Source organism: Amia ocellicauda, chromosome 20 (genome assembly GCF_036373705.1).
Source record: "Amia ocellicauda isolate fAmiCal2 chromosome 20, fAmiCal2.hap1, whole genome shotgun sequence".
NCBI lineage: Eukaryota > Metazoa > Chordata > Actinopteri > Amiiformes > Amiidae > Amia > Amia ocellicauda.
This window is the reverse complement of record NC_089869.1, coordinates 19,552,333-19,575,721: the sequence shown is the minus strand read 5'-3', so window position 1 is coordinate 19,575,721 and position 23,389 is coordinate 19,552,333. Positions and strand designations below refer to the sequence as shown.

The 23,389-nt window shown below is 38.1% G+C and overlaps 1 protein-coding gene across 3 annotated transcripts; it reads left to right on the top strand.

Annotated features, from left to right (window-relative positions):
• The first annotated feature begins 283 nt into the window (after positions 1–283).
• Positions 284–20,874, top strand: rhobtb1 (Rho related BTB domain containing 1). 3 transcript variants are annotated; one of them, XM_066693396.1, is made up of 11 exons: positions 284–618; positions 3,705–3,804; positions 11,247–11,449; positions 11,566–11,669; positions 14,003–14,188; positions 14,483–15,441; positions 16,029–16,147; positions 17,958–18,108; positions 18,243–18,331; positions 18,653–18,758; positions 18,994–20,874. In XM_066693396.1, the coding sequence occupies exons 2-11, from the start codon at positions 3,768–3,770 to the stop codon at positions 19,161–19,163; spliced, it is 2,124 nt and encodes a 707-aa protein (XP_066549493.1). In that variant the 5' UTR covers positions 284–618; positions 3,705–3,767; the 3' UTR covers positions 19,164–20,874. The 3 variants fall into 3 exon arrangements, with proteins under 3 accessions (XP_066549493.1, XP_066549494.1, XP_066549495.1); XM_066693397.1 differs by lacking the exon at positions 3,705–3,804 and having other exon boundaries at positions 285–618; XM_066693398.1 differs by lacking the exons at positions 284–618; positions 3,705–3,804 and adding an exon at positions 9,023–9,484.
• The last annotated feature ends 2,515 nt before the right edge of the window (positions 20,875–23,389 follow it).

The window sequence follows — 23,389 nt, the reverse complement described above, 5'->3', positions numbered from 1 at the left end:
CAATATAACAATACTCGCTTAGTGACCCAACACATCTCTAAATCACACACTATGTCCTATTCCCTGATACCATTCTTCTCAATTCAATCTGCTGTTCAGTTGAACATTGACGCCACAGCTCCACTAATCCAGAGTAATTTGACCCCAGGATGAAAGCAGAGCTCTGGGGACCAGTATGGGTAATGCGTCTCCTGGGGGGGTTGGAATTAAGGTTTTCGAAGCCTATGACACCTTAAACAGTTCTCAGGTATCTTATGTCCATTATGCAATGTTTGGATTGGGAGGAATGTGGTCTCATTGGGTACACCATTCAGGCACAAACATTGACCTCCACTCACCTGCACGCTGCTGTCTGGAGATAATCGCATGGTCTGGGCATGCGTGCGAGCCGTGCGCAGATGTCCACAGTCCCGAGCAGGTCTGCGCTGCTCCACCAATGGGATCGGTGGGATTCTGCAGATCTGCGGAAATCTGCGCAACAACAACTGCACCACTGATGTGAGCGCCGCTGCTGCTCATGGTTTGTGCACTAGAGTCAACAGAAGCAACAAGTCGGGAAAAAGTCTCTGCATCGAGGAGTTTTCTAATTGTCACAGAGAAAACGTGGAAAATAAAAAGGTAGGGGAGTATCTTTCTACTTCTTAGCTCATTAATTGACAAATTAATATACATGTCCCTAGTATATACTGTGTACCAAATTAAAACGTGAAGGAAATCACTTTGGGTCCTTATGGAAATATTTACTCCAGACTGTGCCCCCAGAAAAGCGTTTGTTTTATTCTGCATCAGGTGCTTAGTATTTTTTTTCAGTGCTTTTTCAGTCCATTTGGGGATATTATTTCCTTTTATACCAACATTATTCTTTTATAGTCATACATCAAAGATAAATAAATGATAAGGCAAGGAATTTGTAAAAAGAACAGTGAAAAATAAATGGTCTTTATTACAAGGTGATAGATGACATCCATTAGCCACAAAGCAGATCTGCAAGTGTATTTAACAAGGGTATGAATTTTCTTCATCAATATCCTTACTTTCTAATTCCTTGCTCATATAACTGTGTGAAGTTTGAGGATTGAGTTACAAATGTGTATTTTGTCCAGGGGGTAAATGGCATGCAGCCCAAACTTTACATAATGATAAGATAAGAAAGGTTACAAATGATTAAATGTAGCTGATGTTGCTCATTTGTTTTCTAATAGCTAATCTGCTCCTGAGTTTCACCTGGCTGTGTCTCAAAAGGGTTAAGCTAACCTACTTGGTGCATGACATTAGTTTGTTCCAGCCCCCCACAAATCTGTGTAAAACCGTTAAACACTTTATTTTACTGCCTAGACACACCTTTTCTTAATTCACTTTTGTGACATCTGATTCTTGTTGCACAGATTTTAAAACAACCAATAGTAATAAAGCAATGCATAGCGTAGCAGTGTCTCATACTTACTAAGTGTCCATTTATGCACAATGAGGTGTAGATAACTATAACTATACTATACATTGGTTGGACTGGGCATTTGTGGTGTAAATGCCTTGTTTACCATTGGTAAATTTTGCTGGAATAGGGAGTCAAAGAAGATAAATAAAATACAGATTCCCAGTTCTTGAATGATTTTAATTGCTCAGTTGCCTTACCTAACAGTGACCTGGGCAGAGCGTGAAAGGCTGATGTAAAAACAAATATATATATATATATATATATATATATATATTGGTTCTGCCTTCTGTTTATTTCTTGTAGTCTGGAGCTGGTGCATAACTGTTAAGTATCGGCTTGTGTACAGCTCCACATGAAGGCAGTTTAAAAAAAAAGATGATATCTCTGCCTAGCAACACAGCTCAGAACAGAAGAAAGCACTGCCAAAATCTGCTCTCCCACTTAAAGGCTCTGTTTCAGATTTTTTGTTTGATATTAATTCAAAAATCTATTTAATCAGATAATGAATAAATAATATGGAATATGTTTAGAATGCATAATGCCCTTATGAAATCAAACATTCTGAATCCTTCAATCAAACTAGTCATCTTATTTTCATGAATGCCATATTCATCCATCTGGAGAAACGCTAATTTTCTAATGGTGCACGTAGCAATCCCAGGAGTCTCGCTTTGAGATTTAGGACCCTTTTCAATAGCCTAGGAGGTAACATTATGGGATCTTATAATCTTCGTGTTTGTATTTTATAATGAATCTGGAAATGGTTCAGTGCAAACAGCCACAAATAATTCACACCAAGAGCATCATATGTCATTGTACAAAGTATATTAGCCAAAAATCAATGATGCCAAAGGTTTAAAAGTTTGCTTCTGGACACTGAGCCATTGTGTTTCTCAGAATTCAGTGCAGTAATGTCCAAGTTAGTATCTCAGTGAGAATGGCACATTTGTGTCCTGTTGTAAGACTAACCTATACAAACCTAATAGGTGCTTATTATGTATGGGTGGCTCTTCACATTTTTGCAAGAAAAAATAAAAACGGTTACTTTGATCACAGCAAAGAGTAAAAAAACTAAACATTTTCATGTATTATGCAGAGGCGGTTGTGTATTGTTATTGTGACGCATATTGATTAATAAAATAAAATGCTAAGATAACCATGTATTTGCCATTTAGATTATGGTTTATATTTAAACCTTTCAATTTTTGTTGAATTAAATGTAAGCTTTTCTGACAGTAGAATTTGATTTATCTTCATGCATGGAAACCTTTGCATAACATTGTATATGAAAACAATGAGAGCTAACTCCATTAGCGTGCTTGTGTATGTAATGTGGGTCACTAGTTTTCAAAGCTATTAGGTGTGATATTCTGTCCTGCGCAGACAAAAGACTGGTATCAAAAACTGTTGATATTCCTGACAGGTGACTTCAGTACTTCAGTACTAACCTGATTAACTGCAGTGTTGAGAATCAGCTAAACAATGACTAAGAGAAGATGATCTCTATCTAAGTGGTGTTAATACACAGTAGTGGATTGCTTTGAAAGCAGTGTTGCCTCTGTAGATGATAGATAAACAGGGCTTTTAAGATACTCTTATAAGGTGACTGGTTCCAAATGCAATCTTTTGTGGTTGTATGCTTTATTATTTGGTTCTGTTAAATAGCCTACTTACTGGGTGACACAGTTACTAAACCGTACGAATGGTGACAGTAACGATAATATTATTAAAGGGATCAGATCAGATACCGCCAGTATCAGGAGTTTGATCTCCTTGTCCACCCTTGATACTCTCCAACCTTTCTGCCCAGTGTGGTCATGGTGAGACTCGAACAGTTCCTCCAGAGAGGGGAGCCATTTATCCACCGAAGACTGCACAATGGTTGGAAGTGATGATGCCGAGGATGATGATGATTCATTTTGGTGCTAAACTGGGAAGAATTTTTACACTGAGAAATGCAATGGCTTAGTAGTATCACTGTTAGATCTTCAACCTTTCTTGCACATATCAATATGATGCCTGTACCCCGTCCATCTGTAATTTTGGTTTACATTTCAGCTTTACTTCAGATTTGACATCCTGTGCATCTTATGTTTTGTTGTAGTCAATCACAGTGTCTTTTTACAGGAAATCAAGCAAAATCCATAAACTTCAAGGTAACACAATCAGTTACATAACAAACCAATAGGCTATGTCCTAGATTTATCTCTCTGCTGTCATTGTGACTAGAACAGTACAAGCTTAGTTTTTCCTTTTCATTGATTCTTAGATTGGATTTGAGTATTGAAAATAAAATGATTGTCCTGCTGTGAACTTGCGGTTTTGATGCCAGATGTTAAAATGGATGTGTTATTTATTGCCTTTGTGTGGTAAGTATTGTTTTGGGTTTCTGTTATTGTTTTGATAACCAAACCGTAAAATCAGATTGACTGTGTAGTTGGAGATACTCCAAGACAGCGGGAGACCATTTGCACATTTGTTATTTGTGTGACAACAGAATGGAGCATAACCATAGGTCTGAGGAGAGGGTTGTGCCCCTGAGAATCCATGTCCATTTCAGTAGTTCAAAAAGCAATCTGACAAACAACTGCTTCCCAAACCTGTTCTCTGATGATTCTGACTTGATGCAAGATCATATGAGATGTTGATTCCCCACACATTAAAAAACAATTCAGCTAACAGTCATCTGTAAAACATATGAAGTTATTTTGTGTCTAGATATTTCAAATGATTTTAACGTTGCAGTTTAAGTTAATTAATACAATACTTTAAAAAATGTCAAAAGTTTCTGTGTACTCGTATCTTTCAAGTTGTATCAGCTATGCTTTTATTTTACTTGGAAGAAAAAACATGAATAAAAAAAACAACTGATTTTATATTTAACAGCATAATTGTATTTCAGATAACAGGGCATTCATAATAATTAAATTAAAATGGGTAGAGGCCAGTTTATTTTCCTAATAAAGTGGTTGCTAATAAATATTTAATAGGTTGTTAATTACAAGGGGTCACCTTCAAGCATGGATCTGGCATGTCATTACAAGTAACATAATGTTCCCAGTGCCATTTCAATGTAATTGCACACGGCTTACTCTGTAATTGAATTATATGGATAAACACTCTGGAGTAATCATGCAATCATGTGATTGTATATGTCCAATTGCCCAATTAATAACAGTGATCAGTCTGTATTTGATGTATAGCCTTTTTCCTGCAAATACAAATTATATATACATGCAGATCTTTTGCAATAGCCTATGCTGGTGAAAATACGTGCTTCTCTCTGTCTCTGTGAGTAACATCTCCAGGTACTGTAGAGAATACTACACAGAGAAAAAGCTGCTGAGCCTTCAAGCTTGTACATCAACTAATTATCTGCTAATGGTAGAGGTCTGTTTTACCTTCATGCGTGCAGCTTAAAGTGTATTCCTGCTTGACAAATTACTCTTCTCCATTCTAGGTACCAGAGTAACAGTTATCTAAATGAAAATGGTCTCCTACCTACTGGGCTGCAAGCAGACTAAGCCGTGTCCCACAGACACAACATGATTGTATAGCTGAAAGGAACAGTGCATAGATCACTGAGACTGTATTCTGCTCAAGGGCAGGCCAAGAGGATCCTCTGCCTCATACTTTCTGCTTGCCAATTGGAGAGCTAGCAGAATTATGAATGAACCTGAAGCAGGAAAGCAAGACCATTTCAGTACTGTACACTTCAAGGCCCATTTTGTTGATTTAATACTGTCACTGGCTGCTACAATATATGCCAGAATAATTGTATTTCAAGTCAAACAGAAAATAAATGTTTTCTGCTAGGGCAATGATAGGAAACTTTTTTGCAAATGCAACTGGCTAGTCTGGTATTATCTGAGAAAAAAGTCCTTTTCTAATGCATTTTCTTTCATGTTGCAATGCCACCAACAAGTGATTCACAGAGAGCAGATTTAGTGTGTTTAAATGTCAGTCTACTGTGGTCTTTCAGCTTTAGTCCAAAGTTAAATTGCAGGCTGTGTAAAATAATGTGTATACATCAGTTTACAGTACACCAGGTGAATATCATTGTATGCATTCGCTGATTGAAATGCTTTTTGATGTAGTCCAAGCATCCATCAATTTATAGGATTGTCTCAGTTTTTGTTTAAACCCATCAATCAATTGAATTGCACAAAACACAGTTATAATCAATGTCTTGTCTTCTAATTAATCGTAGCTTCTATGTTGTTTGTGCACTTAGAATTATGCCTTGAGCATGACAATTGAAATACTGGTTACAAAGCCAAGCCCTGAAAATTGCAATGCCCTACCTATGAATCAGTGATCACTATTTTAGAGTTAAAATTTAAATCACGGTATCATATATTTATATAATCCTATTTATTTTATCCTATATTTATATGTAGCTGTACCTTGACAGCTTCAGTTCTTCTATTTACCTTTTTCTCTGAGATGGAAACAAATCTCCATCAGTCACAGTCATTTTGAACCAGTGGAGAATAGCTATTGACGTCAGAGTACAAAAGCTATGTCCCCAGACCAAATGCTGAGCAGCGCCCTTCTGATGCCAAAAAAGAAGAAATGACAATGTACTTTCAGGCAATCTTTAGCTCACAGTCACTGAAGGAAAAGAGCCATTGAACAATTGTTTTTTTCCCTCTTTGGCTGATGACTGATATCTTTTTTACAATTAAGCTAATTCAGATCATGTGCAGCTCAAAGTTTTAGACAATAGGGGAAGAAAAAGCACAGTTTCAATTATTTATTACCAATCTCCAGTGCTTGACAAAAAAGCAAGACAGTGCTTTTTCGTAAAATAGGAAACAGTACAGTAATGTTGGCATTGCTCATTTACTTAATTGATCTTAAAACCATTTATTTAATGGGAGCTTTACAGCTCCATTATTGGTACATTTTTCACAATAAGATAGAGCATCCAGTGACAGCATCCTCACCAGGAAAATAAATGATAAACCATAATGTAATAGTATACAATCAGATATTGCTATTAGCAGTGTGTCCTCATACTCTAAACTCTCTTCCACGTGTCTGATTGCATCAGGAATTTGTGGTGTTTTATCGGGGAGAGGTAAGAAGTTTCTACCATGAAGAAGAGTGCCGTCAGGTTTGTAATTTGCGACTGAGGCAGGTTCAGAGTCTTGATTTAATCTGATAGTGATAGAATCAAAAATATTTTAAAAAATACAATACACAAATATAATTATTGTTATTATTACCTTTCTTAAACAAGTTAGTTTTAGGTGTAATGAATTTTGATTTGTAACCTGATGTGAAGGACTATGGTTGGATTATTAGTCAGAGATAAGATTTTTAAGAAAACAAATAAAGAGTATTGAATATTGCTTGTGTGTCTGATAAAGGGCCACAGTGTCTAGTGCTCTCAAAGTTTTTTTTTTATGCATCTATGTATTGGCATAATATATTGCAACATAAAGACACTTTGATTTTAAGAGGCAATACTCATACATCAGGCTGTTTTTCTGGTTTCTGTTACAGTTTGTACAGATTGAGATTAATTAGATTTTTTCTTGTTTTGGAAGCACATTCAGTACTAATATTTGAAATATGTGGAAGTGCATTTCTTCATTAAAAATTACACTGCCCTTATTTTAAAACTTGATCCTGAAGTCAATCAAGATAAAGAGGACTCAACTCGGATGTGGGGAACCTTTTAATCTCCTAATGCCTTTAAGTGACAGTCACGTATTTAAGATATCCAGTGGCCTGGAGCAGGAACGTGGACTAATCATTCTTGGCAAGGTTGCCTTGAGATAAGTACAGTGTCTAGCTTTTTGACATCTACAATGCTCAAGTGATATGAGAGACGAATCCTGGGAGTTCTATGGGGCAATTTGTCACACTAAATAAACCCCCCAGTGTGTGTCTCTGTTTATATAGTATGGATCACTGACATCAGCCCTTGGTTTTTGCCATCTCTGCAGCATTACAGTATAAAAAATATATACTGAAGTGTTTTTTTCTATTCTTTCTTTGAATGGGCAATGGATTGCTATGTTGTATAGCTCAGTCAGAATGTGTATTTAAAATGAAATTTCAAACATTTAAATTGATATAAAAAGAGTTTAATGACTTTAAGTATTTACAATTTTGAATTACATACAAAATGTAATAAATGACATGAGCATGTATCAAAAAGATATGTTGTTGAAAGCATATTTTTTTATAAAGCTGTTTGATCTGATATAGATATAGATATATAATCCTTGTGTCTCAGAGAAAGTAAAAAAAGAAGGCAGAAAACAGGAATTTCCAAAAGTAACCTAAGGGAAGCTGCAGTTAACTATGTGAAATAAATGTCGGAAAAGTACTAAACAGCAAACTGAATTTCCGATCTCAACATGGTAATTTTATGAGCTTTTATGGCACTTGTATGGAGAGTCCACAGTGGAAATGTTATTGGATCTAGTAGTGTTACTCCTCCATTACAAATTCCCACAAACACAATAGTTAACATCAGCAAAGTTTCCACACATAAAACTGCACCCAAATTCTTTAAGTCTGTGAGGAATTGTGTACTGAAACAGCAAATGACTTATGTTGGTAAAGTAACATACTTTCATATTAAACACACCCAGACAAGCATTTGGAGAAATTGAATAATTCTATTTTTGTATTATATTTCCTAGCAGATGCCCTTATCCAGGGTGACTTACAATTGTTGCAATATTTCACCTTGTTTTTCCATACCATTACCCATTTATACAGCTGGGCTTTTACTGGATCAATCAAGGTGAAGTACTGTGCTCAAGGGTACAACAGCAGTGTCTCATTTTGTATTTGCATATGAAATCTTACAATATTGTAACATTTTTATTATGAGTAGATGTTTTTATCTAAGCCAACTTGCAAGGATTAAAATAAACTAGTACAGTGTATATACAAGTGTACAAGGGTACAGTTGCACATTCTATTTTATGAGGGGTCCTTATTATTTAAAAGAGCATGTCTTCTTACATATGATGTATTGCATGCAACAGCCACGACTGTTTTACATAAGAAATATGTATGTTGTTCCACGGCTCGTTGAATCGCAGACGACGCTGCCAAAGAAGACTTATTGACTTTCTTCAAGAACTAAGCCATCATCTGTCTGTGATGACACATGCGCAGTCGGCACTTTGAAGGATGACAAAGACCCTCGCAGAGTCCCTGACAGCCCCGATAATGATTGCAATAGCAAATAGTGAGAAACAGCGTTTGACTTCATGTGTTTATACATTATTAGTAGTAGTATTGTTATTATTATTTGATCTAATGCATGGTGCCTTAAAATGGGATGCTGTACATTTGAAACAGACGCAGTTAAGTGCTGTGTGTAGCTGTGTGTGTTGAAATGATCCAGCACATTACCCCACCTCGGATGGCCGTCCCAGCTGAGGACACTAGAGCCGAGCTGCTATTACCCTTGATCCTGGACGCTGGTGTGTAAAGAGAGGGGGAGGGTGTCAAGGTTGTGCGGCGCTGTGCTGCCTTTACATCCTACATATCCTATGTCTCCATAGCCCCGGCAATACTAGGCATGCTTTCCTTGGCAGTCGTTGCATGCACGGCGCAGGGATGCGGGGTATTGGGCGTGCTGGTGCGCAACACGGCATCAGACGGCGGCTGTGATGCTCCAGTCTGGACCACCTTGTTTTTCCTGAATGAAGTCTAATGCCCGCTATAAATAGCGGCGGGCTGGCTGACGTCACGATGCCAGCTGCAGCCGCGGTGCTGGAGCCGCTGTTGATCTCCTCAAAGAGCATTTGCAGGGAAAAGGGGCATGCTTTAGGAAGGTACAGAGAGTGCTGAAACGCTGGGGGAAAAGCAAGGGATCAACTTTGCAAGAGCTGGGAGACCACATTGATTACGAAATGATCTTGCAGCATTTCCCTAGCTAGCGCTGGGCTGTATGACTGTATGACTGCACAGCAACTGCTCCATTCATTGTATCATTATAGACACACTTTGACGTCTTGTCCTGTTTCTGTTGTGGGTGCAAGAGAACAATACAAACCCCATCCCCAAGCAACGGTAGGTGCTTTTGTCATTTCAATGTCCTCAGCACCTTGGCTAGTGTAGCACAGAACTGGGGTGTTGTTTTCATTGATGCATTTTTACATTTCTGTTCATTTTGTGTAGTTTTGGGTTGTGTTGTGACATATTGGCATGAGTTGTTTGGTATTTAAAGTGCATCAATGTCACGCCGTTGCGGTATCAAATGATGTGGCTTTACTAAGTTGCACCCAAGTTGCACACTGCAAGAGAAATGATATATTGTATTTATTTATTTAACATAAGAAAAAGGTTTTAATAGTTTTATCTTCAGGCTGATATGCTAGGGAGAAATCAGTTGTGGCAGTATTTGACCGCACCTGAACTTGTAGGAAGTTATATTGTCAGTATAGAGGTGCAAATGATGATGATGATGATGATGAAGGTGAAGTAGGTTTTAGTCGTGTCACTTGACCTGTAAGTTTATCCAGTCCAGGGGGGGAAGGGACACCGTCATGATCCCCAAACCCTTCATTTATTCTTTGCATTACACGCGTGGGTATGCAAGTGCCCATTGTATAGGTGTAAGGTGTACTTTACATGCAAGGCTATTTTTGGAGCCTATTGTGATGCGACTTGATCATTTGATATCCCGTCTTGTAATTAGATATGCAAAAACGGATTTTACTTATCCAAAGAAATGGCACAGATCATTAAGGGTTGCAGACTGGCAAGTGAACCAATTTGAATGAATAAAGTTCCAGTACACCAAGTCTGAGGGATTTCGTGGCCGTGTCTCTTTAATTGGTACAATCTTCAATTGACCTGGTTGCAAGTTAGAAAAAAAAATCAACCTGGACTGTGGTGGCAATTAGTAACGATGGGCAAAGTGTGCTTAAGAGGATATGCTCCTGTCATGCTGTGAAACACTTGGCCCTAGGTTCCTGGTCACTTACCGTGTTTCTGCAGTGCATAGGGAGCTCTGGAGTTGTGTGATTGCATTTACCATCCTAAGAGAAATACATTGGGGGTGGGGAGGGGGTGACATCATGCTGAAATGTATTGTGCATAAAGGATGGGATCATTCTCAAGACATCTATACAGCTGCATTGATCATTAGCATGAGCTGAGCACTGGCTCTTAAAACATTGTGGGGCATCTCTGGAGTCAGAATCTTTGACATACACACACAGATTTGTATTATTTATTATTGTTTTTTTTTATCCTACTGTGAGAGGGTTACTGTAAAAAAAATCACTTGAAACATTGTTATGTGCCAATTTTGGATCCTTGAATCACATGCTGACTTGCAGGTTTCTGTAAGACTGTGTCCCCTGTAGGCAATTTTCAATTTGTCCTTTATCAGTATAGCAGAATCACAGAATAAAACAGAATTATGTAACTTACCCCATTCACACTGAGATGCTCTGTTTAATAGCGTTTAATCATAATTATTTTGCTAGCTTTGCTAAGTTCAGCTGAGGGTGTTTCTTTATGAAATGTTATTCTCATCAGCTTCAAGCTCATTTTGTATGAGACAGAATTATTTTATATTATATAATGTATCTTTTTAAAACAGATTTTATGTAAATGCAGCACAGCCAAATTGTCAGATGAAAGTTTCAAATCCTACTGACAATGGAGCTGGAATCTGCCAGTCGTTTGCTGGGACTTTAAGGCAGTTAAAAACAAATACAATAAAGGCAGTAATGGCACAGCATGAATTTAACACAATCCAGGGTATGTAAAACATGCTTTACGCTCAGTGTATATGTCTGTGCTTTGTCATTGTCTCTTAAAGGGAGCACGGTGATGAACAATAGCATGGATTACGAGAGGCCAAACGTGGAGACGATCAAGTGTGTGGTAGTGGGAGACAATGCTGTGGGGAAGACTCGCCTGATCTGTGCGAGAGCCTGCAACACCACCCTCACACAGTACCAGCTGCTCGCCACACACGTGCCTACCGTCTGGGCCATTGACCAGTACCGGGTCTGTCAAGAGGTATGGGCTGATTAACTGTATATACATGTACAGGGAAGACAAACATGTATGCAGTATAGTAGGCTAGGTTACTGACAGTAAGTGTGAAGAGGTTATAGTCACGTTGTTGATTTCAGGTTCTGGAGCGATCACGTGACGTTGTGGATGAAGTGAGTGTGTCACTAAGGCTTTGGGACACTTTTGGGGACCACCACAAAGACAGGCGCTTCGCATATGGAAGGTAACTGACACATTTGTTTTATTATTAATATGTTCACAGAATAAAAATATAAGAGACAACATATTCATTTTGACATTAAAAGCCAGTCTAACAGTCTTTAAAACATATTTATACTGAGGAGCCACTCTTAGTTTTGTAACAAACTAACTGCATTTTAAATAATTCAAACAAAATTAAGTGTTGCAACACATTAACTGTAGCATTTTAACCAATAACTAATGTCAGAGTTTTTGCAAGTGAGCATTTATGTTGGATATAGATCTGAAATTTAAATGGTTTCAACTTTATACTCAAAATCATATCATGTTTTTTCAGTGAAACGTATTGTGTTGCTGATTTTGTTATTTTCTAGTTATTCAGATGTCTGATCTTTTATATTAAAATGTATTTAACATGGAATGGGTTCTATCTATAATGTATATTTGCTTAGCATGTTGCATGTTAAATAACCACACAGAAGCAACCATGGAAATACATCATCAGAATTCTGCATAAATAAATAAATACATACGTACATACACATTTGAATATTGCAAAGTGAACTGGCCGACTTGCTATCTGACCATGTGATATCTGCCCCTTGAAGCAATTATTGACTGAGTAATGTGCTTTGCCAGAGAAGTGAAGAAGTTGCAGCATTCCTCATTAGCTTAAAAGATCCATTCAGAGAATTGGGTGGTTTTATTGATTGTATGAGTGTGGTGGACAGAGATGCAATGGTTTTGTATATTGGTTAAATATGTATATACAAATGGCTCAGTGTGTTTGAGTCAATTGGTTCTCGTCCCATTGCTTCTGTTTTGCCTCTGCTATCATTCAAGTATATTCCAACCCTGATGTGGTGCACAGGTCCCCGTGCCCAGAGTAGCCTGTTCTAAATTGTTACACCTGAATCTGGACACAGCCGATTAACCGAGTGCCCCGTCCTTGGACCGCTCATCCTTTTAGTTGAATTCAATTTTCATTTGGTCACAATAATTGTTTTTATGTTTTATGGCTTTCTAAAAATAAAGGGGAGTGTTTCACATCGCGTCTCCAGATTGCCAGATTTGCAATTAGAAGATCCAAGCATGTGACAGTGGTTTAGTGGTCTGTTGGACGTGTGCCTGAAAAAAAGCAGATATTAATATCCCAGCTGTTGAACCTGTGCCTAGACTGCAGCGAGTGAGATATGTGTCAGAAAGTCTGACGGGAATAAAGTGCCCTCCAGGAATGGCTTAGTTAAGTGCTGATCAGGGTGCACTCCTCTGAACACAGGTACAGCCTGTAGACGACTTTGTCCTTGATGTGGATCAAACTAGCCAGTGATGTCTCTCTTATTTTACCTTTTTCCTCATAAATGAATCAGAATGAACACAGAACGAAATCAGAGTATATTCATAACATAATCTTTCTATTAGCAAACATTCTCAAAAACAGAATACAATGTATGGGTCTCTTTCCCATTTCTTTCCCAAATGCATTCAATTAGGGCCTGCAGTTACCCAAAGACTAACACTCTCGCATTATTAATGCAATCTTGAATTATTAATCTTGCCCTAGTTTTAGAATTTGAACAAAATAATGTAACTATATTCTCAAGTAGTTTGTAACTTTTGGTCTGTGGACTGACACCTAAAATGATATTTATAATAATTCTGTTGCTTTATTTGAAGAACAACTCAAAACATAGCATTGTGCTGTACCTGTTTTTGTTTATAGGGTTCCTATGATCTATATACAGGACAAGGCAATGAGAGAAACTGTAAGTTCTGTAGTCATGTCGTTGTTCATGACTCATGCTTTATGCATTTTCAGTCTGATTGCAAATTAATTACAGTAATGTGTGACGCAGTACCTTAACTCGTTGCTTGCAGTAATAGCTGGTGGTGCACAAAAACTTTAATACAAAGATAACCTAGTAATCAGCAATGATTTAGTGTGGGGAGTAGTGTAATTCTCAGCATAATCAATGTATTAGCCTCACTCTCAAAGGTTCCTGGTATGCCATGTCAATATGTCTGCATGCATTTCGAAAGAATCGACTACGTGTGCAAAACTAGAGCCAGAAGAGTTGTTCAGTACAAGCATCAAATGAGTCCATAGGTGGAACTAAACAACTCCTAGATCATTGTATACAGTCACTCGGGCTGGCATTGAAAATGTAGGATAACAGTATGCATGAACACACGGTTTACATAGCTGTGGCGCTGCAGCAAAGACAGCCTGGCATCCGTGCTGTATGACACTAGACTCGTAGCATGCAACGTAAAGTGGTGTTTGCTTTCTTCCAAGTCAGATGCAGAAGCACCTTGCAAAGACTGAGGCCTCATTTGTGTTTTGCTGTCACACAGGTCTGACGTGGTGGTACTGTGCTTTTCTATTGCCAACCCCAACTCTCTACATCACGTCAAGACAATGTGGTATCTTGAAATAAAGCACTTTTGCCCGCGGACACCTGTCATTCTGGTCGGATGCCAGCTCGATTTGCGTTACGCAGACTTGGAGGCTGTCAATCGAGCACGGCGCCCTTTAGCAAGGTATTCTCGATTTTTTTTTTAAATCTTTAACCACACTTTTATGTGTTATTGAAGTTATTATGAAAAACTAAACTTAGGTTTCTTTAAATGCAGCCCATTACTATTCTGGTGTTCAGATAACTACACAGCAATTTCATATTAAAATAAATCTATCTAGTATTTTAACCATGTACCCACATTTTTTCAAGGTTGTCACAGAACTTTCATAACTAAAATCAACAAGCAGTTAAATAGCTTTTCCGTTAATTTCTTTCAACAATAATAAATACAAATTTTCTTCTCAATCTCAAACAGGCCAATTAAACCCGGTGACATTTTACCTCCAGAACGGGGCAGAGAAGTTGCTAAAGAACTTGGCATTCCTTACTATGAAACCAGTGTATTTGACCAGTTTGGCATCAAGGACATATTTGACAATGCCATTCGAGCAGCTCTGATTTCCAGGAGACACCTTCAGTTCTGGAAATCCCATCTAAAGAAAGTCCAGAAACCTCTGCTACAGGCACCCTTCTTGCCTCCTAAGGCACCCCCTCCGCTGATAAAGATCCCAGAGTGCCCCCCCAATAACAGAAAGGGCCCCAGCCACCTGCTGGACAACCCTCTCTGCGCAGATGTCATGTTTGTTCTTCAGGACCACATTCACATCTTCGCTCACAAGATTTACCTGTCTACCTCATCCTCCAAGTTCTATGACCTCTTTCACATGGACCTGTCTGACGAGTCCCCGTGCGTGGTGGTCAAGGAGAGGCACGGCCGAGACCACCTGATGAGAACGCTCAGCCTCGACACAGAGGAGGACGTGGCCGTCTTGGCCACCCTCTCGCCTTGCTCCCTCAGAGCATCTAAGAGCGACGGCACTTTAAAAATGATGAGCTTCAATGGGAAGCACAGACGGACAAAGCTGTCCCTAGCCTCCTGGAGTAAGGCCTTTGTTAGCATCCACAAAGAGACGGTGGCCAACCCCATCACGGACGCAGCCGCCCCAATGACTGTGGTCAAGATGGACTTCTCTATTCAACTGGGCCCCTTCAGAGCGGTCCTCCGCTTCCTCTACACGGGCGAGCTGGAGGAGGAGGAGAGGGACTTGATGCAGATCGCACAGATCGCTGAAATCCTAGAGGTTTTCGATCTGAGAATGATGGTGGAAAACATTATGAACAAGGAAGGTTTCATGAATCAGGAGATCACTAAAGCGTTCCATGTTAGAAAAGCCAACCGGATTAAAGAATGTTTGGCTAAGGATACGTTTACAGGTAAGAAATCGTATGAATGCACGCTTCATTTTGTTTACCCCCACCCACCCAAAGAACTCGTTTTGTAAATGATATATTTAAGAATGCTACTCTCAAAATTGATGTTTGTGCCATACATAAAACATGTCTTATGAGACCAACAAAACAAATGGCATTCATGTTTATTTAAGTATCATGAATCGACGAAAAAGGTGATAAAGGGTAAAAACGATGAGGGTGTTGAAACTCTGATTTCAGATGAGATAGATGGAAAAGAAAGAGCTTTCAAAAGATTTGTTCTAGACAAATGACAGAAAGGCCAAAGCACATTAGTCAGAACGAGACTGAATTTCCGCTACGGGTGGCTGAATTCTGATTACTTAGATAAACAGAAAACATGTCGAAACGTGTCACAGCTGAGGTGTCTGAACACAAGTCCAATTCTGCTCAATGTATGCCTTTTTATATTTATTACCTTGTAGGGCTCAGTGTGCGCTTTTACCGACTGAGGCCCCTAAGTTTATTCTTATCCCACTACAGCTTGTTAGAGTTGGAATTAAAGTTGATGCTAGGGTAACAGATAATTCTGTTTTGAATGTGTCTGACAGATGTCACATTCAGGTTGGATGATGGAACCATCAATGCTCATAAGCCTTTACTGATCTCAAGCTGTGACTGGATGGCTGCTTTGTTTGGTGGATCGTTCATGGAAAGTTCAAACAATGAGGTAAGTTTAAAACACAAAGACAGTCAAGTGCCAGCATACACTGAAGTGTCTTCTACTGCAGCTTTTAATACAGTTTGAAGCATGAATCTTAAAATATTTCCAGTTACTTCAAGTTCCAGTCCACTGCACAGAAAGCCTGCCAAAACACATTACATTAATTCAATATTATTAAATATTTGTATCATAACATATGACTCTAATATCTTTGACTTTACATAAACAGACACAGATAATTGTAGCAGGTCAGAGTGTGTTCTAGAAAGACACATTTTGAGTGAGTTGCTTCAGTTTCAGTTGATGTTATGTTACCGGACTTGATATAAAGTGGGACAGTTTTATTTTAGCCTGGCAGTGCCCTACTTTTATCTTAGAATTTAGTGCATCACCAGAAGAATGGTACTGGCTGATATTTGTTCAGAGTTTTAACCTCTCAGTGTTGTATAACCTGTAAGCTTTGTCCTTGAAAAGATGTGCCTAATATATAAGAGTCCTGCCATCATAAAATAAGCTTAGTAATTGTAATAGAAATGCTCCATGTATACAATGTTAAACCCTGAAATGGTGGGCATCAAATGGTCAGATTGCCCTCACAGGATTCCAGGGTTAGGTATGGTCTGATTTATTAATTAGGCAGGAGTGGGTGTGGGGGGTGACATTATTAGAATGGAGATTACATCTGATGTGACGAATGAAGAAATGTAATTTTGTTTCACAGTTGGAGGGTTCTAGGAAGGGATTGACTGGAGTCATTTTCAGACAGGGATAAACTTTGGATTACAGGCATTATTCATTATTCATTCTCTGTGAAACAATCAAGTTGAATTCATTATATATTGAATATTATATATGATATAGTATATAGCAGCATGTCAGCATTTGTTATTGTCTCAAGAAAAATCTGCAATGAGGAATGCAAGATTATTGCAAAGCCACAATTCTTACAAGAAGAGACAGCTTAGAATATATCAGTTATCTCAAATACGGTGACATCTGAAAGAATGACTTAACGGGCCAGAGCTGGAAATTGAGCAGATAAAGATTATGGACTAGTAAAGCAGTAAATGAATATTTGAACATTGCTACCCATTTGTGTGTCAATGAAAATATTTGGGATAATTTATAAAGGCCAGTTGATGTTTTAGTGAAACATGACTTGACAGCTATAAAATGAAGCCTAGAATTGTGCATGAACTCTATTGTTATAAATGTAACACATACTTTTTTTTTGTAGAGAAGTGAATGCATGAGTTGGTGTATTTTAATCACGCTGGTTCACTCCCTCCATATTTGGCAGAGGGTTCGAACCCCTTAATAAATGATGTATATTTACACAATATAGCAACTTTCAATGCTGTTCCTACGCCGGTCACTGGGGTTAATGAAGTCTGTTGGTTTTCTACTGTCCACTGCAAGGGCCTGTATAATGATATCAGAAACAATTAAGGATTCTGTTTGTTCACGTTTAATATATGCCTGGAAAGTGCAATAAAGACAAACCTGACATTTCACTCCGACTTCTTTCAGCACATCTTGCCTTCAGCCTGATCCAAAAATATTTCTCCAACCAAAAGTATAAAATACCTTTCAGCAGTGACTTTTCATTAACACCCACACTGAGCTGCTAATGAGATTTTGTGTGTGTGTGCTCATTTCTGTTGCCATCCTGAAATAGAGACAATAACTCATGAAAGTGTGAAAGACAGCAAAACAAGAGGATTCTCTCTCTCTCTCTCTCTCTCTCTCTCTCTCTCTCTCTCTCTCTCTCTCTCGTTGCATATTTTCCCATTCAAGTTCAAAATCTGTGTTGCAGGTTTACTTCCCCAGTACGAGCAAGGTGTGTATGCAAACCGTCCTGGAATATCTGTACACCAATCAGCTGTCTCCAATGGCGGATCTGGACCCCGTGGAGTTAATTGCACTTGCTAACAGATTGTGCCTTCCCCGACTGGTAGCTCTGACAGGTCAGTATCGGCAGCTTATCAGGGCTGTGACTCAGGCTCCTGGGGAGTTGTATGGAAAGGCCTTATTAGAGAAACAGGTTTAAGCACAGGAAAGTAAATGTTAGAGGTATAACTGTTCTCTGTCACTGTTTCAGAACAATTTGCTGTGAATGAGCTGGTGAAAGCTTCAAAAGACGGAATTGATATAAACGGAGAAGTGCTCACATACCTGGAACTGGCCCAGGTGTGTATTCGAATATAATGTTTATGGTCAAATGGCAAACCTGTACTGTTTACTGTGTTATAGTGTTATACATCGTTCTCAAACTGCCCTGTAAATCTTTCCCACAATGTCTTTCAAACTCTGGCTAAATAGTATGAAGCGAACAAATGGCAAATACTTTTATTACATTGGATTTACAAAGTAATCTTTTATATTTTGTTGGTAATTGTTCTTCCTAATGGAAACATTCAAAAGTAATAATTGCAGTATATTATATATTTTAAGCACACAGATTTATTTTTTGTTCTATGTCTTTTAACTTGTTTTTTGTTTCATTTACAGTTTCATAATGCTAATCAGTTAGCAGCTTGGTGCTTACATCATATCTGTACCCATTACAACAGTGTCTGTGCCACATATCGCAAAGAAATCAAGTCTAAATCTCCAGGTATGCATGCCTGCTTTAATCCTTGTTCAGCTGGGTACCGATCAATAAAAACATCCAAGGGTCTATGATCTTCCCAATGTGTGAGCCGTGCCATTATATATGCATTAGTCTTCATCTAATGCAACATTTATGCTGCATCAGATAGTGCTTTAATCTTTCGTAATGGTCTGAACATGAACGCGTTCGGGACTAAAAGCGGTATAATGGATTTCTGTCACTTTCTGTATTTAAACAGAAAACCAAGAGTACTTTGAAAAGCATCGCTGGCCTCCAGTTTGGTACCTAAAGGAGGAGGACCACTATCAGCGAGTGAAGAAGGAGAGAGAGAGGGAAGATATCATCCTCAACAAATATCACTCGAGACGCAAGTGGTGTTTCTGGAGTTCCCCTTCTGCAGTGGCCTGAGCAGCGACTGCAGCTCAACCGCCTCAGTATGTGTGCATTACTGACATTTTAGAAACTCCGGTCTAGTATTTGCTGTCTTAATATTCAGAGGATGTATCTGTTAATGCACTGACATTTTTAATACAAACTATGGGTAATTATCCGTGTCAGGTTCGAAGCACAAACTTGTGTACACAAAACAACACGTGACATTGGAAATGTACAAACAGCAGTTTATTTATCACTTCGGCTGTAATGTACAAGATTGGTTGTAGGTTGTCTTTGTTAACCTTTTTGATTATATGTTCTTGCTTTTTACATTTTGATGCTTTTAACTTGGGCTCAGCAGAAACAGGTCAGCATCCAAACCTTAACGTTTGGAAATGTACGTAAAAATGTTAGTGTTTTTACAATAATTGTGGTAAACAAGTCATACCAAATAAAATGTTCAGTTGTATTGTTTTCTTGCTGAAATAGAATGTGTTTCCATTCATCAACTGAAGTGGAACAAGTGCTTAATAAAAATGATCAGACATTTAACCAGCTCTTGAAGCATCAAAACAAAAGAAGTCTAACGACCCTATTTTCAAAAGGTTACAATACTGTGATGCAATTGTGTAATTTGTAATGTTTTCAATATACACTAAGGACAAAATGCTGAAAATCGTGATGTCTGTGTGTGCTGTACGTGTATAACGTCATGGATGTAACGGCTTAAGCATTGAATTATTGCAGTTTACAGCAGACACAAAACCATGGATCAAACTGAGAAATATCAACGCAATAACTTTGTGTCTATTTGAAAATAGGGCCAACTTTGTGTGCTGCTTCAAAATATATCAGTAGCCAACCAAGTATTAGTAAACTTCAACGGGGGCTGGAGATCACAGCAGTTTTATTGCACATCTGAACTTATTTTTGTACAAACCGTTCAATATACTTCACTGCACTGTACCGACTCCTGTAGTTTAGCGCTGAAGAGACCTAACTCTAATAATTAGAAGGGCTTAGTTTCTTTAAATTAGTTCAGGGTTAACTTGGCATGGACCTAACCTTAACATGACTTAACATAAACCTGCTATTTGCATATATTTGTGTCATTATTAACTGGCTGGTCCTTGTTCGTAACTTGTGATTTATTCCATCGATGGGGTTTATCACAACTATTATAAGTACACATTCACAGATCATGTAAATAGTGCAAATGTAGAGATTACAAACGGAGTTTCCAAAAGCGTGCTTTCAAGAAATAAAGAATGAAAATATTTTGGGAAGAATATTCCTGCCTTTTGAATTGTAGAGCATATATAACTTGGATGTAGTATCAGTAGAGACTGCACTATCTGTAGATGTTAGGGTCATTCATTACAATAAGTAAGCGTCCAACTGTGATAATTCCTGTTACTTGGAAGGAATGTGGCTTTAACCTGGTTATAATGCGGGGAAAATTGATACTTGAAAAAGTATACTTTACTTTCATGAGTAGGATAGGTTTACTTTAGTTAACCAAAGCTGTGTGTAGATTGTCGTATTTACTAGACACCACGTGATTGTTCATAATGGTTATACAGAATATTACAATACTGTTGTCATCAGCTGCTAAAACCAAGTGGCTGGTTCATTTGGTTATTGCTGTCCAAGGCCTTTGATCTTGCTGGTCATTATCCTTAAAGCTGTTTGTTTATTTTTTTTTAATACTGTTAAATAAATTGATTGATTTAACTTAAACATACCATAGTTTTGTTTAGTGTTTTTGTGTGTGTGTGTTTGGGGTCACCTTTGTGCATGTTTTCGGAAAATAAAACAGAAGTCTTCAAAATCCAGAACTAAAAAGATAAATAAAATTAAAACAAGTCAAATCTTTTTCAGAAGGTCAATAATCAAATCCCCATATTTGTTAAGACAATACAGAGACGTTCAAAAACAAGTGTGTGAATTAATTTCTCACTTTAATCAAGTGCAGCTTGTCAAGTTTAATCGTTACAAATCCTGGATCATAAACATGTATTGTGAATAAACCTTCATTACAGGTTTATGACATAATTTGTATTGTCGCTCTCCTTAATTAAATTCTAGTATTCATCCTACAACACACATCAAGGTTCAGATTGACTAACGTAAGAAAACAATCCTTCATCATTTGTAAGACATGCAAATGAATGAGAAATGCTTTGATTAGAAATACAACTTAGACGGGGAAATATTTCCATGACATCGAACCAGCAGTTCAACCTGGGTGAAGATCAAAGCCTGTTTCTACGCCATTTGCATAATGCACAGTTTGCAGCAATATATTTATAATTCAGCTCCATGTTTTCGAATTCTAGCTCGGCTGCAGGTTTTCTTTTCGGCAAAACAGAACAGCCTTGTTTTCCCATCTATTTTTAGGCGCTTTGGGAAGCTAACGGGTTTACTAGATCACAGATAAGCTCTGCACTATTCCAGCGTAATCTTAGACTCTTAATAGATGATTAAGTGAAAGCAGGAAATTCTGCTGGGATTTCGGGGGCTTTTGCCTTGTAAGAGAAAATTACATGTTTTTGATATTAACCAAATTTATTATGCTGTACAGCGGCTGGTACAGAACACATCCAGCCTAAATCTATTCTCGCCATTAGTAGGACATATTCAGTCAAAATGAAAGCTTTTAATAAATAAAACTGCAGTGAGGGAAGGAGGGATTTAGACAGAAGAAGCTGAGATTATGGTTAGGGTTGGGCGCTTTTACCATGTAATAAAGTCTCAAAACCACTTACAGTTGCTGCTTACTGCTCAAAAATGTACACAATACAAGTACAATACATTTAAAATACAAAGTGCAAGAGCCACATTATGAGCCACATTATGAGCCACAGTACTCACTGACAACTGTGTAAATAATGCCTGCTTAAAATGTAAATATATTTTATTTTAAAGACTATTTTACAAACCCCTACATAAGTAAAGAAACCCATAAAGACGTTCCAGTAATGTGCATTACCCCCCACCATGAGTACTTTTCCAAATTCCTGTGTTGTTATTTGAAACCCAGAGAGACAGAGAGCGTTGTAAAATACATCTGTGTTACCACGAGCTGACCTGCCCTCTCCCAGAGTCAAGTGCGTCTTTACTGACTGATCTTGCAGCGTGTACTTTTGTCTGCAGGTAGGCTTGACTCGTGGGTTAATTGTCTTTCGAACGGCTTTGCCACCAGGCCCGGATTAGTTGGAAAGATCGTTTGTTTTAGGTTTATGAGTTCATCATTAAGGTGGTGAAAGTATGACAGAATAACTAGAAATCAATAGCTTTCCATAAACTGGATCACCCTTTTAAAAAGGTGAAGTGGAACAAATATGAAGAATAAAAAAGCCTAGTCGATTCTCTGGCAATGTCAAAGAAAACACTATGCAGTCAGTTTGGCACACAGTGGTCTGATCTACTACAGAATGAAAAACGTCACATGATTCAATTGCATCTGGTCTGATCTTTCCTTTATTCTTTTGGTGGGGGGTAATTTGTGTTGGATGCTTGCTGACTGTCCTGGATATTGATAAGGGCTTTTTGTGTTCTTGCATAATCAATGTCCCCAATAACAGCCCTGAAACTGACCCAAATAGTTGAAGACCTATCTATCTACCTATCGATATCTCTCTGTCTGTCTGTCTGTCTGTCTGTCTATATATATGCAACTTTTGTAACTTTGTATGGTTTAGCAAGAAAGCATTGTACAGTTTATCCACAGTTTATGCACAGCTTTCCAGTTGTGGCCTTGCTTGAGGGGTTAAAGAGTTTGAATGTGAAGAAACTGTGCATTGACTTTACTGAGGTGTTGAAAGGGGAGTTAGGCATACAATGGCTCATGTAATTGTCTAGACAAAACATTTATCAGATCTCATCCCAAGAACAGTGGACCGTGCAACCTTAGGGCACGGTGTGCTGAAAACATGGCAATGGAAAAGGCCTTCCTGTAATTATTATAATATGCAGGAGAGCATGGATAATTAAACAAAGGATATTTTCAATTAAAAGCATCTCTTTTTCATTCCACATCGATAGTCATTTGACAGTGTTCTGGATTATGCTTAAGAATATATAACTGCTTTATCTGGTGATCACAATAATATCAAGTCTTATGAAAATGCCACTGCTGCCCCTAAGCTTTCTAAATTACCCCCCCAAGTGAAGCAGAGTATCTTAAGAGCAATTTTAAAAGGGCACCCAGCAGTGATGTACATCCCATTCATGCAGGAAAATATAGTGCAAAACTA

Excerpts from the sequence above, each read along its gene's own strand:
- rhobtb1 (XM_066693396.1), top strand. The coding sequence starts at position 3,768 with ATGTTAAAATGGATGTGTTATTTATTGCCTTTGTGTG. Across the intron at positions 16,148-17,957 it reads TGGAAAGTTCAAACAATGAG|GTTTACTTCCCCAGTACGAG; the intron begins GTAAGTTTAAAA and ends TCTGTGTTGCAG. Across the intron at positions 18,109-18,242 it reads CCGACTGGTAGCTCTGACAG|AACAATTTGCTGTGAATGAG; the intron begins GTCAGTATCGGC and ends TCACTGTTTCAG.